Genomic DNA, 15,650 nt, shown 5'->3' on the forward strand with positions numbered 1-15,650 from the left:
TCTATAGTAACATCTAGCAAATAAACACTGTGATTGATAGCTTCCCATTTTAGTAGATGGTGAATACATGGGAAATGAAAGGGGGATACCTAGTCAGTTGTCCAACTAAACGCATTTAACCCAACCCCTCTGATAAGCCTCATTGTGCAATAATGTGTTTCATTCACCGTGCCCTCTCTGTCCTCGCCCATATACCATACGTTATTGTTCAACTTCTGGAAAATGGAGGCGGAAAAGCACCTCATCTTTCCAGGGAGGGAATTCGAGATGGCTCGAGCTGTAAGGCATGTGGGGTCGAGGTGGTCAACCAGAGTTGGCTCCACCAGGAGAAGGGTGAAAAACCCAGATTCCTCCATTCCGAGCATGTCCAGGCATGGGGTGTTGAGTTGAAAGAACAAAATACCAGGCACAATTACAAACATATTTTAATCTAGTATTAGATTACTAAAACTACTTATGACACAAAGAGTGTGCAATGATGGTGATAAAAGACAGTGTCTTCTATCTTTATCGCTGTTTACACTTTGTCGTATCAGTGTTTTTGTCATCAAACTATTCAAATAAGTTTGTAATTGTGCCTGCGATTTTGTTCCTTCAACTCTTAATTGTCAGGGAGTTTTAACTCAATGAAAAAAAGCAGTAAGTACAATATGCCTTTCACATTCTATGGTAAAAGGGACCCAGAGCTCCCTTTCAACCAAACACACATTATTTTAACAGCAGGGGCTGTTAAACAATTTTTAAGAGTGATTTCTTGGTATGGATTCCAATGAAGACATTAGGCCTTAGTCTCTTCATTCATTACATGTAGCGTAATTAATAATACATATGAAGAGTTTCAATCCAAAACTCTATATATCCATTTTCAGAAATGTTGGTATATGAGCTTTTATTGTTTAATGAACATGAAAGAGATTGGTGTACCATGGCATGGCAGACATGTATTCATTTGAAATCTATCACTTGATGGTTTCATTTCAGAGGCAAATAATCATGTTTTTTTCTGAAAAACGCAATATCTGCCTCACTCTCAGAGAATTAAGTAGTATTACTAGGTTCAATTAAAAAAATATAAAGTTTTAATATCTCACTTATTCTCTGAGGTATCAATCACAGCATCTGTTGGAGACAGACATGTCGACATGTGAATGACTTGAGCCCCTCTTGTCTTCATCAGATGCCACTTGCCCAGCCTCTAGTCATTCTCTGTTCTTTGGCCAATTGCGAGGTTGACACTAAGGAGCGTAGGACTCCAGCTCCTGTCGATTGTGTGGAGTACTAATCGAAAGGAAAGTTTTGCTTTGAGTATAATTCATTTTCTACTCCTAGCTATCGAGACTTTATTAGCCCTCGCCGAAAGGCTTTAGCTAACTTGGCTAGCTAGCTGGAAAGATGGCTAACCACACCAGCATTACTACCTGCAACATGGTACTATTGTTAGCTCCCTTCTCTCATCTAAATTTCACTTTTGTTTACTCATTTGTGTTAATTTGACCAGCTCTACGGTTGTGAGATTATATCTACACAAAAACAAACTGCCCAACACAGTTCCCTTGGCTAGCACTGTACTAGCTACAAGGTAACTGCTAGCTAGCTAACGCATTACTGCCTCACGGCTTAGTTTTCACACGGTGCTCACCCTAGCCAGCATTAGCCGCAAGGCTTCTAATTAGCTAGCTCATGCCTAACAGGCGTCTTCATATCAGCAAGCCCTCCTCTGTACAATAGTTACTGCTGGAGTGGTTTTGAGAAGGAGGCTCAAACGCTCCACTATCTCTACCACCTCCCTCGCCTCTAAGTCACTGGCCAAGGTGGCTGAGTCCCCCACAGTCAAGCCAAGTTGGAGGGGCGTTATGGATAGCATCAATTCCATCCCCTCACTGTCTGACAACTTGTTGCCAGGGAGGTTGAGCTATGGGATGATGAGGAGGATGGCAGGATTAATCTTGTGGATCTCCTCGACTTTGAATCTGAGATTGAGGGTGTAGATACCGCTCTTCCACCATCGAAAATCCCCATGCCTCCTGTCACCAGGACGGAGGAACCTTGATCTCCCCCACCTGAAATTTGGGCTATTTGACATTTGCTAGCGATCCACAGCCAAACTCGGCATCGAGTGGCCGGCTCCCTTGGGGGCCAGGATTCCGTAAGGGACCTGTATAGACCCGGGCCATGTGGCAACCCGTTGGTCACTGCAACCCGCCCCACAGTGGGCAAAGGGCGTCAAGCTGGGCAAAGGGCAACAAGCTGCGGCCGCAGCAAGGTTCCGCTGCCTGAACCCCCCGATAGGGGGCAAGAAGGGCCAGACAACTTAGGGTGCAGCCCTAGCGGCAGAGGAGTATTGTGTATGTGCCCTCTCCAGCCTCTTTCGTGTTCAACGTGACCCACTCTTTCCTTAGGCGAGCGATGACAGACTGACCAGGTGAATCCAGGTGAAAGCTATGATGACTTATTGATGTCACTTGTTAAATCCACTTCAATCAGTATAGATGAAGGTGAGGAGAGGTTAAATAAGGGTTTTTAATCCTTGAGACATGGATTGTATATGTGTACCATTCTTAGGTGAATGGGTTAGACAAAAGAAGTGCCTTTGAACGGTATGGTAGTAGGTGCCAGGTGCACTGGTTTGAGTGTGTCAAGAACTGCAATGCTGCTTGGTTTTTCACGCTTAACAGTTTACTGTTTGTATCGAGAATGGTCCACCACCCAAAGGACATCCAGACAACATGACACAACTGTGGGAAGCATTGGAAAATCTATGAATAAAACATCTGAGAACAGTGATATTTTACACACACATGAAGGTACCCATAAGCAATCATTTCTGATGAAAAACAAAACTTGGTGGATATAGCGTTTTGTAACTTAACTCTGTATCATTTCTCACCATTTAGATGGACCCACATGAAAACATTCTACTGGGCACAATAGAAATTAAGAATGAGATGGGAGCGTCGGAGCTGACCCTTGGTCTCAGTGACCCCAGGAGCACAATGTTAACTTATGACAGCTCCACCCTGCAGTACCGCAAAGCAGGGCTGCAGGCCAGGCACAACTTTGGACGCAACACTCTGGAGCGGCATGTGACTCAGAAGAAGAGCCGGCTACGGAGGCATGCTTCACAGCTGAAGATCAACATTCCCGACTTAACTGATGTAAACTCTATCGACAAGTGGTCGAGAATGATCTTCCCCACTGTGTTTTCCTTGTTCAACATTATCTATTGGCTCTACTACGTTAACTAAATGGACTTCAGCAAGGGCAGAACAAAACAAACGACAAAAATGTTGCTTGTTTTTCTCTGAATTGGTATTTTGCTGTTTGTTCTTGCAAGACAAGACTGAATTACTGAAACAAAATCAGGACTGATTCCATTTGAGCTTGGAACACCTTAATTGCTGGCTAACACATGAAAACCTTAGAGGAGAGAAAGATTCAGAACATATATGGTGCCTGTACCAGAGTTTTTGTTTATAATTTAGATTATTTAGTGAATATAGTATTTTATCATTTTAAAGTGTTTGTTTGCATATATTTTTGTTTTATTTGTACAATCTATATTTAATTTGTTGCCAAAACATAGTTAGAAATATTAATGATATATTGATTTTAAAATGACTCACAGACCACAAAGACATTCCTTAATACAGCTACAAGCACATTCAGGTCAATCTTTTCTAAGGTGTATTCATTCAAATAGACAGATGTGATGTTATTTATCCTACAATTGATTTTGTCTTTATATTGTGAAGTTTCCATTTTCATAGTATTGCTATATGAAGTCATAGCATGAGGGTTTTATGATGAACCAACCTTTTCTACGTTGATATAATTGACAAATCCTAAGCTTTCTTTTAAGTATTATTTCAATTCTAAGAAAACATTTGATATTTCAAACAACAGAAACTAACATCATTCCAAACCTTGACCGAAGAAACTAGAAGTTCAAGCGTATAGACGATTCACATTGAATGCTATAGCACACCGTACAGAGAAATGTATCACTAAGCGTATCAAATGTATCACTTGATTGATAAAATGTCAAGCACCCTGTCAACTGAGAGGTTGAATATATTGCAAAAAAGGGGGACAGAAGAAGAGAGAGAGACTGAGAAAGAGAATGCTGCATTAGTCATCAATGCAGTTCACGAGTCAGTGATACAGGGATAGTTGCTGTATGTGATCAAAAGGTATCTTGAAGATAGATACACAAATGTGTATCTTAATATTGTCCTTTGTCCATTTTAGTCCTTAAGATTACAGGATACAATGATGTATTTGTTCATGCTTGCTCTTCATATAGATATACAGAAACACACATTGGCTCTAGTTTGTTAAGAAACATCCGATAGCATCAGATATGTCATTCCTAGTCCTAATGACTGATGACATTTTGAGCCAGCAGTTAAGGCGTCTATCATGGGCATTTTGTGATGCATCACAAGCCATTATTTTCTAACACAATGATGTGTAAATATCTCCTGTAAATGATTGATTGTTTAAAAAGGAACGATATCTATCATAGTTCCAGAGAGGATCCATCCAGCATTTGTCCATGACATAATTCACTTCAGAAAGCTGGAAGGGTTTGCATGACAGTTTTGAGCAACTCCACATACTAAATATACATTGTCATGACTGCCATTACTAACATCCAGGTTTCGATATTAACCATACAAAAGAACACGTACGAAAGAGAGAAAAGCCTGCTCCTGCAAGCTGGTAAGACGAACCAGAATACATAAAAGCACAATACTGCTCCAAATCTCAATTAAAAAGGGACTGTCCTCTTTTATTTTAAAGATGTTTCTTTTTTGGTTATCAGTGCATTCCATTACTCTACTTTTCTGACAAATCATTACCGTAAGTATACTGTAACAATACTACTTTTCCTTCAATTTTTACCTTAATGGTGATACTCCATAAAGAATCACGCCTAGGTAGAGTATTGCCAGTAGTAGAATCAGCATTCAACATTCAGTGTATTCAGACACCTTGAGTTTTTCAAAATTGTATTACGTTACAGCATCATTCTAAAATGGATTAAATCGTTTTCCCCAGCTCATCTACACATAATATCCCATAATGGCAAAGCGAAAACTGTTTTTTTAGAAAATGTTTCAAATTTATTACAAATAAAAAACTGAAATCACATTTACATACATATTCCTTACCCTTTACTCGGTACTTTGTTGAAGCCTTGAGTCTTCTTGGGTATTACGTTACAAGCTTGGCACACCTGTATTTAGGGAGTTTCTCCCATTCTTCTCTGCAGATCTACTCATGCTCTGTCAGGTTGGATGGGGAGCGTCATTGCACACCTATTTTCAGGTCTCTCCAGAGATGTTCGTTCAGATTCTGGCTGGGCCACTCAAGGACATGCATAGACTTGTCTCGAAGCCACTCCTGCTTTGTCTTGGCTGTGTGCTTAGGGTCGTTGTCCTGTTAGAAGGTGAACCTTCGCCCCCAGTCAGGTCCTGAGCACTCTGGAGTAGGTTTTCATGAAGGATCTCTCTGTACTTTCCTCTGTTCATCATTCCTGACTAGTCTCCCATTCCCTGCTGCTGAAACACATCCCCACAGCAAGATGCTGCCACCACCATGCTTCACCGTAGGGATGGTACAAGGTTTCTTCCAGATGTGACACTTGGCATTCAGGCCAAAGAGTTCAATATTGGTTTCATCAGACCAGAGAATCTTGTTTCTCATGTTCAAAGTCCTTTAGGTGCCTTTTGGCAAACCCCAAGCGGGCTGTCATGTGCCTTTTACTGAGGAGTGGGTTCCTTCTGGCCACTCTACATAAAGACCTGATTGGTAGAGTGCTGCAGAGATGGTTGTCCTTCTGGAAGGTTCTCCCATCTCCACAGAGGAACTCTGGAGCTCTTTCAGAGTGACCATCGGGGTCTTTGTCACCTCCCTGACCAAGGCCCTTCTCCCCGATTGCTCAGTTTGGCCGGGCGGCCAGCTCTAGGAAGAGTCTTGGTGGTTGCAAACTTCTTCCATTTAAGAATGATGTAGGCCACTGTTCTTGAAGACCTTCAATGTTGGAGCCATTTTTTTATAGCCTTCCCCAGATCTGTGCCTCGACACGATCCTGTCTCTGAGCTCTACGGACCCCAATTCCGTCGACCTCATTGCTTGGGTTTTGCTCTGACATGAGTTGTCTATTGTGGGACCTTTTATATAGACAGGTGTGTGCCTTTCCAAATCAATCAATTGAATTTACCGCAGTTGGACTCCAATCAAGTTGTGGAAACATCTCAAGGATGATCAATGGAAACAGGATGCACCTGAGCTCGATTTCGAGCCTCATAGCAAAGGGTCTGTATGCTTACGTAAATAATCCATTTATATTTTTTATTATTAATACATTTGCAAACATTTCTAGAAACCTGTTTTCGCTTTTGTCATTATGGGGTTTTGCTTGTAGATTGATATGTTTTTTTTTGTCAATTCCTTTTAGAATAAGGCTGTAATGTAACAAATTGTGGAAAAAGTCAAGGGGTCTGAATACTTTCCAAATGCACTGTAAAATTAAGAAACCTCAAACATTTTTGACACCAAAACACACAATACTGTAATAATACTACTTTCCAGTCTGTTTGTTTAACTTATTAGTGAAACTCCGTGAAGAACTGTACAAATGTTGGAATTCCCAAATATTTGACTACTGTCTTTATAAAACAAAATTTTTCACAAACCGATACAAAAGCCATAGTGGCTGTATATTAGATGTTCCAAAATAACTTGGCACTCCCTCCAAACAGAGATAGTTTCAAGGATTAGACTAGACCATTACCATTTCTCTCTTGTGCTCGGAATAGTAATGGAAACAAAAACAGGGATAAATGCACAAATATTATAAATTATTTATCTTAGTGATTTCAGATCATTTTAGTGTTTGATGAACCCTAGATGATCGGTAACAATATAATATAGAAAACATGTCCATGAACATTTGTATTATCCTTAAATGCAGATGCAGTGACTTCACCTCAAGTTCAATTGCGTTTGTTTTCAACATCATTGATATTCACAAAATATGTCATATTGCATTGCATCTACATGCTTTACATCTACATGCTTTACATCTACATGCTTTACATCTACATGCTTTACATCTACATGCTCTTTTCTCAAAACTGTCAACTTGTGTCCAGTTCCTTGCATAGGGGTTCCCAAAATGGTGTCCGCAGCCAGATATGTTTTATTTTAGTTTTTTTTTAATGAATATTGCTAACAACAAGAGATTAAAAATATTTTGGCCAAGAGAGTTGTGGAATACATTTAGAGGTTGTAATACAGTACAATACTATGTCATTCTATTAATCTATAACATACAGTATGTTCTTAACCATGGGCAAAATGGGTCTGGGATGCTCACAGGGATAATGGTATCCACAATACTCCACCAATTATCCAATGTTCAACTCAATACTTGTTTTGAACATAAATGCAATTCATTTTTCTTTCTAATTATGTACAATTGTATAGATTGGCAGCTTAAGAACTGCAACATTTTCTCTTCGATGCCAAGTGGGCCTGTTTTTTCACCAGGCCTGAGACTTAGTTCGTCCAGCCATGCACTGCAGACATCATAGCAAAACGCCTTGTACAGTTTGCTACAGCAGCAACAGGAAATGCAAATTATTATGTGGATTATAATTAATAAAAACATGTGTAGGGGTAGATTTTGTGAAGGCAAATCAAGTCTGACATTTCAAGGTGGAAATTATAAACTTTAGATGCCTTTTTAAAAGTACACTACACCTTTTGTTTTACAAGTTTACTACAAGTTTGCATTTCCTTCTTTGCAGGAAAATTCTCAGCAACAAAAGATTGATCAAATTATGATCCTACATCTGTATGCTACTTTTATTGCACTCAAGAATCTATTTTTTTTTTTTTTACCTTTATTTAACTTGGCACATTCTGACGGCCTACCCTGGCCAAACCCAGGCAATGCTGGGCCAATTGTGTTGTGCACCGCCCTATGGGACTCCCAATCACAGCCAGATGTGATACAGCCTGGATTTGAACCAGAGACTGTAGTGATGTCTCTTGCACTGAGATGCAGTGCCTTCGACTACTGTGCCACTCAGGAAGTTTGAGTGGATTATGAGGGGATCCCTGATTAATTTCCTATCATGAAAGGGGTCCCGAGCCCATAAAGTTTAACCCCTGCTCTTATACTTACTTTTCCACAATCCAAACAAAGGTTGCCACCACACTCTTGGTGTGACATGGTGAACATAATCGTTTAAGGATGAATAAGTAGTGGGATCGTTTGGAAAATGTTATAATTGTGTTTTTGCACATGGGAGAAAGAAAGCATATCTGTTCTTAGTGTTAACATTATATTATTGTTTGAAGTGGGGATAGAAGTATACTTACTATTAATATGATGATTGTAAAGTTGATAATAAGTGATACCAGATAAACATGAGAATAAGGCAGGAATTCAGTCAAACCTGTACTGCAGGAAAAACAATTGTGATGCATTTCTGCAACACAAGACCGAAGTGATTTTAAATGGGTTTCCTGGAGTGAAGGTTTGACTGAATACTCCCCTAACCATGCATATTAACTATGGCTATTTAACCTAATCTACATCGATATGATGTCTGGTTATTTTTGCTATTTGTCCTTTTTACTTATCATCGCAATATTGTGTGTGTGTAAAGCACATGATCATTCACCAATTTGCTAATATATTCTCATATGACCATGCATTTCTTTTCTTTCAAACTTCAACCACTTTATGATGTTATCAGAGAATCTACATATACATTTGTAGATGCTTAAATATGATTTATATGTAAATTGCTCTACAAAAATATCTTGATTGGTGTTGTACAGTTTTCACAGAGTTGGGGTAGGGCTTATAATACTGTGTTCCAAAACCTGTTTCTAGGTGTACGTATAAAATAATATGTTAGTAAACATCATTTGGAGCCTAATATTCCTGTAAATATTTGCAGATTTCTTAAGAAAATACTCAAATACATTTTTACTTCCTGATTTGTACTTTACTGTAAGATTATTGCATAATAGCAATTCCATGGTTTCAGCTGATGTGACAACAATAATGTAAATATTTTGAAGAGTACCATTCGATCACTTAGTAAAACATACATGATTTGTTTTCAATATGCTCCAATCACTCAAATCACAATTTCTTTAGTTTTGCCAAATTTAAAGCATTATCAAAGGCAAGAATGTAGTTGTTCTCCTTTTGCAGCACATGCCTGAGCTAGCTGTGACATGTAAACACGAGTATAAGCATTTCTCGTTCCGCTGATCAGAAAGACATAACAAATACTGTACATATGCACACATACACACAAACTCACATGCTCACACACACACACACACACACACACACACACACACACACACACACACACACACACACACACACACACACACACACACACACACACACACACACACACACACACACACACACACACACAGACACATGCGTACATGTACCCTCACACACACATGCACACAGGTCAAGTGAAAAGCTAGCGTTAAGTCACCCATCTCAGGTCCGCACAACTCTCACTAACCAGTTCACTACTGAAGTGCTACAGACCCGTCTTAATCTGCCCAGTGATGCTACAGTACAACTGTTTGTAGTATATTATAAATGTATGTATGTGTGTGTTTCCGTCTGAGAGTGTGCGCATGTATGTCAGCCAGTGGGATGTTTTGAAAGCACATCTCTAACTGGCAAAATGTCTGCTTCATAAAATGGCTTCACTTTGAAATACGTGTTTGTACCTCACAGCGCATTTGCTTTCATATATTTTTATATTTGTAAACTCCTATAAAAAAAGATTCCTCTTGGTGAATGATACAGAAGAAGTGACATCAGAGCCTAAATGAACCATCTTGGTGACAGTGTGTTTGCGCACACTCACAGATGAAGCTTTAGCCTCCTGCCCTGCCCTAGGCGGTCCCTCTATTGTCACTCCAGACAGCAGCAACCCCTCCATCTTCGTGCCACTCACAAAGAGCATCTCCAGAACAAGATCTGTACTGAAACCTATGAATTATCTGTTTTTAATACACATGGAGAGAAAAAAACATTGTCAATAAATATTGTATATAGTTCTGAATCTATGAATCCACATGTTTATTGTCTGCTGTTGAGAGTAATCTATGACGGTGTCCATGCTTCTTTGTCTTCTCTGCAGGTTTCTGATCATATTCCTGTTTTTCATCCATCAATCTAGAATCAAGCTTCTGTCTGTGTCAGTACTGTGTCCTATTTTGTGATATACAGTGTGAAGTTGTGGTATGGTATTGCACATTTGAGTCATGCATATGTAACAGTATAGGCTTTACGTCCATTCCCCCGACCCGACCTGGGCGCAAACCAGGGACGCTCTGCACACGTCAACAGTCACCCTCGAAGCATCGTTACCCATCGCTCCACAAAAGCCGCGGCCCTTGCAGGGCAAGGGGAACCACTACTCAAGGTCTCAGAGCAAGTGACGTCACCGATTGAAACGCCACTAGCGCACACCACCCATAACTAGCAAGCCATTTCACATCGGCTACACATATATGCATACAGGCAAAGGCCGGTAGATGCACACTTGATTGTTTGATGAAACGATTCATTTGAAACCCTATAGAACCACTCTACATGCCTTTATCATGTTCCTGTATGTGAGCTTTCTACCTTTTGCCCTTTACCTGCCTAAACTGCACACACACACCCTTTAATAACATAAAATGTAATGTTGAGGCTAAACATACTCAGCCTCTATAGATGCAACTGTAGACATGTGAATAGTTTGGAATCGAGGCTTAATATCAGTACCCAAAGTGTAGTGTCTTACCTCACATTCCTACATGTAGAAATTTGAGCAGTGTGTTTTTCATCATCTGGGAAACCGATCTTAAATAGCTTTTGTAACTTTCCTCTTTATGGATGAATTATTTAACACTAGAAAAGCCGGGCCTCAAGTGCCCCCCTTCGAGCCCTTGAGCAGTTATTTTGACTCAAACATTCTAACATATATATAATAAATATATATATATATATATATGCTATCGGGAAAATGATTGTGGTTGTGATATGAAGGTCTTGGGAATACTGAAAAATAGTCATTTCAAAGAACACAATAGTATTTTCATTCGTTGGTGTTACTGTAGACTACCTGTTGCCACGTGCTCTCACGTGTGGAACGCATAGAACAGTGGGAATTCTTGGGAAAGTTCTATTTTGCAATAGAGCTCACCTCTTCAATTTTGAGAGATATTTGGCAATTGTAAGGGTTTTGGAAACCTCCGAATCTACTCTTTCTGATAGAACATTCACCATGTTCTCTTAAAACTGCATGTAGCACAAATGATGCGTGTGACATTGAAATCCCTACAACATACCTGTGTTAAACAGACTTATTTAGGATAAGTCAAGGACGGAAGGGGGCCAATACGCAAAGAATGTATAAGTTTATATGCGAAAACCTGAAAGTAGTACTTGTAGCTACTGTAGTAGCCTAGTCGAGGATGCAATATTGGCACACAGCATTTTGTAACAGACCAACAGATCAAAAGTAAACCTTGAATTTATAGGTTTAACATATCTATCTTGTGGCCTATTGTAAGAAATGTCATTGGTTGGCGGATATAAAGTCTAAGATCTTTGATAGGGCTGATGATGCAGACATTTGTTCCAGGAAATAATCACTGTCATCTGGAGAGGTTAGCATAGGGCTAACGTGTGCCAGGTTATCTGATGGGACCAACTACACAGCCAGGTCACCCATGATACAAGTCAGTATTCGATGTCCATCCATGTCTGAGGACATCGGGAGTTGACATGGAAACTGGCCAGTAGGGGCAATAGTGAATGCTGTTACCCTGAAGAAGATTTGGGTTTTGCTAAAGTACAGTGGAGAGGGATGGCGGATGAGCATAAAAGCATAAGCATCTGCCTCTGGCTTCAACGATTGCAAGTTTGAATCCAGTGATAGAAAGTTCTTTTTGATATTTTTTATTTTAAGCCTATCCCAAACCTTAACCCTTTACCTTAACCATTTGAGGTTAATACCTGAACTTAACCATACTGTAACCTTAAAAATGTGGAGATAATGCCTAAATGTATCCTTACTTTTGACATTTGGAACAACGTCAACATTTGACATTTTAGAAACATGAATGAACGTCTAATTCTGAAGTGAGACTGTGAGAACTAGTAGCAGCTACAATGTAGCTTTCTATCACGAGCAAGTAAAGAAAATATTTAAGTTGTCTGATGCACATTTTAAATTTCAACTATTTCAAATGTTTGCAGGTAAGGCCTCCAAGTGTTACTTTCTTTTCATTGGACTGATAGAAGCAGTTTGATGATGTGCGTGATTTATGTTTCTCTGGAAACACTCAATGAATCAAAGTCTAAAACTTACCCAATGAGTGGAGACTAACAGAATGATTAAACCCATCATGACATTGCTTACATCTCCAACTTACCTCCAAGAGAAAAACATATTTGATAAAGAACCATGTTTAGAATCTCAAACCGATCTTGATTAATTCAAGTGCAGATTAAAGCAGACACATGAGTTAATTCGAGCTAAACATGGTTCTGTATCAAATATGTTTTTCTCTTGGAAGTAAGTTAGAAATGTACACAATATCATGATGGGTTTAATCATTCTGTATGGAAAAAGAAAACTGTTTTTCCAGAGCTTGATCAGGGGAAGTATATACAGTATGTTATGTCAACATGCTCTATCCCAGCTGGTGAACCAGAAATCCCCCACAGAACCCGTTCACGCCTAATGGCAACAGGGAGAAAGCATTTCAGTCTGAATGGAAAAATGATGTAGCCACGGAGTTTATGGATTTTTTCGGATGCACTTGAAGGTGTAGTGGTCCGGAAGCCTAAGGGGACTGTAGTATTTTGTTAGAATGCAATAAAAAAGTTGGAACGGTGCTGGCTGTACATTCAAACCTGACTGGAGAGGGTAACCTTTGACATGAAAAACCTCAAAACCTTTTCCTCCCTTTTGAGGATCAGATCAGCCTCCTTTCTAATGGGTTAGTATAGAGATGCGCCAGAGCTTTTGTATAATTTCAGCCAGGAGTTTTGAAAGCAGTGCTCACGAGCCAAAACGGTTCCCCGGAAATTGTGCACAATTGTGTACTACGTCATACATTTCGTATGTTAGGAATTCCAATTCGTACAATATGTTACGAATTTGTATGTTCATAAGATCCCAAACTGCATCTTTAAGTAACTATAGATGTAACAGTCACCATGTTACATTCTCACCAGTGGTATAGTACACCAATAGGAAAAAATGTAGGTGAAGCCCACACACCCACACGTAAATGTAACATCAAATCAAAATCAAATCAAATGTTATTGGTCACATACACATGGTTAGCAGATGCTATTGCAAGTGTAGCGAAATGCTTGTGCTTCTAGTTACAACAGTGCAGCAGTATCTAACAAGTAATCTAATAATTCCCCAACATCTACCTAATACACACAACTCTAAGTAAGGGGATGGAATAAGACTATGTACATATACATATATGGATGAGCAATGACCGAGTGCTATAGATAAGCTACAATAGATGGTATAAAATACAATATATACATGTGGGATGAGTAATGCAACATATGTAAACATTATTATTAAAGTGGCATTAATAAAGTGACGAGTGATCCATTTATTAAAGTGGCCAATGAATTCAAGGCTGTATGTAGGCAGCAGCCTCTCTGTGTTAGTGATGGCTGTTTAACAGTCTGATGGCCTTGAGATAGAAGCTATTTTTCAGTGTTTTTTGTAGCTTTTAATGACATGGAAGTAATTAACATTTATACATTTTTAAGAGGATATAGGAATATTGGTTTTAAAAACTTAAGTTATTCCGCCTGCCTGGAGTTGGAGATCATAGCAGAGAGTCCTGAGGGGTGTAACTCAACATAACCTTGTCAATTTGCTTTGGTAAAACATGTAAAATAGGCCAGATGTGTTGTAGCAGTTCAACCCGTGAGAACCTTCTGAGACCCTTGCACTTATGCCAATCATTTCACAACCTCTCACTGCCATTTTATATTCAGAAATACATCCCAATCCAAACAGTTTTCACACCCCAACAAATCCTATTTTATCTTTGGAGCTTGGCCCCGGTGAGAGACATATGTGATGAGTGCACAATAACAGTGCAAGATGGCACCGGGGAGAAATTGAGAGGAGGAGAGGGGATGTGGAGATCTGCTGGAAGAGTGCTTTTTGGTCCAGACGGCGATTCCCGGATGAGGGGAGACCCATGTGCGTTCCACTTCTGGGGCCCGGGCAGCTTAGTTAGTCGTGTTCAGTAGAGCATTCCTAATTTAGCATTCTGCCGTAGCATTCCGATGTAGCATTTTCCTTGCATAAATACATTCATGTCTGATTTAATAATATTAACACCTTGGATCCATCTGAACCTGAGCAGGGCTTTCTGCACCCGACATAGTGTATGTTTGGAGATTTTCTATTCTCAGATCTAGGGTCTCATCCTATCTAATCATGGCTTGATCATATTATCATGTCTCATCAATTTATCTGAAGGCCATAAACAAAGCTAAATTGCTTGGAACTCACTAAGGCCATGCGAGGAAAGGTTACTGGCGGCTTGGATGTTGTTGGCTCATGTTTGTGTATCTTTTCCAGTGAGACTTACACTAAAACTGGAGATCACGAAGCACTACCATTGCTAAAGAGGTCTCTCTCCTGTCAGACAGATCAAAGACTCGTGGTGTTATGTGTCCTAGTGTCATGATGACACTACACTGGGACTGACGTGAATACCTTATCTGCCCTCGCTGTCAGCTGAAACTTTGCCATGTCCCTTTAGACATGTAGATGGGTTGCTTGAGAAGGAACGAACAACGACATGAGTCATGACACCCATTTGTGGGCAGGTTTGGCAGGGCCACAAAGGAACAGCAGGAGAGCTGATGACGAGCATGGTCTCCTGTGCAGCTCCTCACCCACAGCCCATGGCTCCCGATTACTGTACTGAGCGTTTCAGATTACACATACAATGTGAACAAGGTTTGCTGGGCCCAGATAACATATAGAAGATATTGTTGCAGGGTGACTCACTCACAACAAAGACACTTAATATTTTCATGAAAGGAGTCATCTGGAGGATGGACACACACTGGGAAGAGGCAGCTTTTGTGTGTGTGTGTGTGTGTGTGCCTGTATGCTTGCGTGTGACTGTGTGTGTGACCGTGTGTGGCATGCTATAGTAATACCTGTTTAGTAGCGTGTCTGATATGTGGTCTGCTTGGCGCCCACTGACCCAAGGCAAAGCCTGCTTTTGTGCTTTTTAAAGACTCCCTCCAGGAGAAACTGTTTCTCAAATGGTACCATATTTCCTATATACTGCACTACTTTTGACCAGAGCCCTATAGGCCCTGGTTAAAATTGGTACAATATTGGTACACTATAATATGGGGAATGGTGGTATATTATATAGAGAATATAGTGCAATTTTGGCCGCAACTATAGTGCAATGCAATAGGCAGAAAATGAAGAACTAATGTCACCCCATGACAGTTATCTCTGATGTCGGTGGCAGGTCATAATCAATGGAAAATAAAAGTTTTTTTTGGTAACAGTGCA

At 39.9% G+C, this 15,650-nt stretch overlaps 1 protein-coding gene across 1 annotated transcript in view; it reads left to right on the forward strand.

The window, feature by feature from the left end:
- Positions 1 to 5,088, forward strand: part of LOC135548817 (gamma-aminobutyric acid receptor subunit beta-2) — an 82,454-nt gene extending 77,366 nt beyond the window's left edge. Inside the window, exon 10 of the mRNA XM_064978765.1 lies at positions 2,895 to 5,088. Coding sequence (XP_064834837.1) covers positions 2,895 to 3,245 — 351 coding nt within the window. The 3' untranslated portion in view covers positions 3,246 to 5,088. The remainder of the gene's footprint in view (positions 1 to 2,894) is intronic.
- The last annotated feature ends 10,562 nt before the right edge of the window (positions 5,089 to 15,650 follow it).

The sequence above is a fragment of the Oncorhynchus masou genome, chromosome 11 (assembly GCF_036934945.1).
Source record: "Oncorhynchus masou masou isolate Uvic2021 chromosome 11, UVic_Omas_1.1, whole genome shotgun sequence".
In the NCBI taxonomy this organism is placed as follows: Eukaryota; Metazoa; Chordata; class Actinopteri; order Salmoniformes; family Salmonidae; genus Oncorhynchus; species Oncorhynchus masou.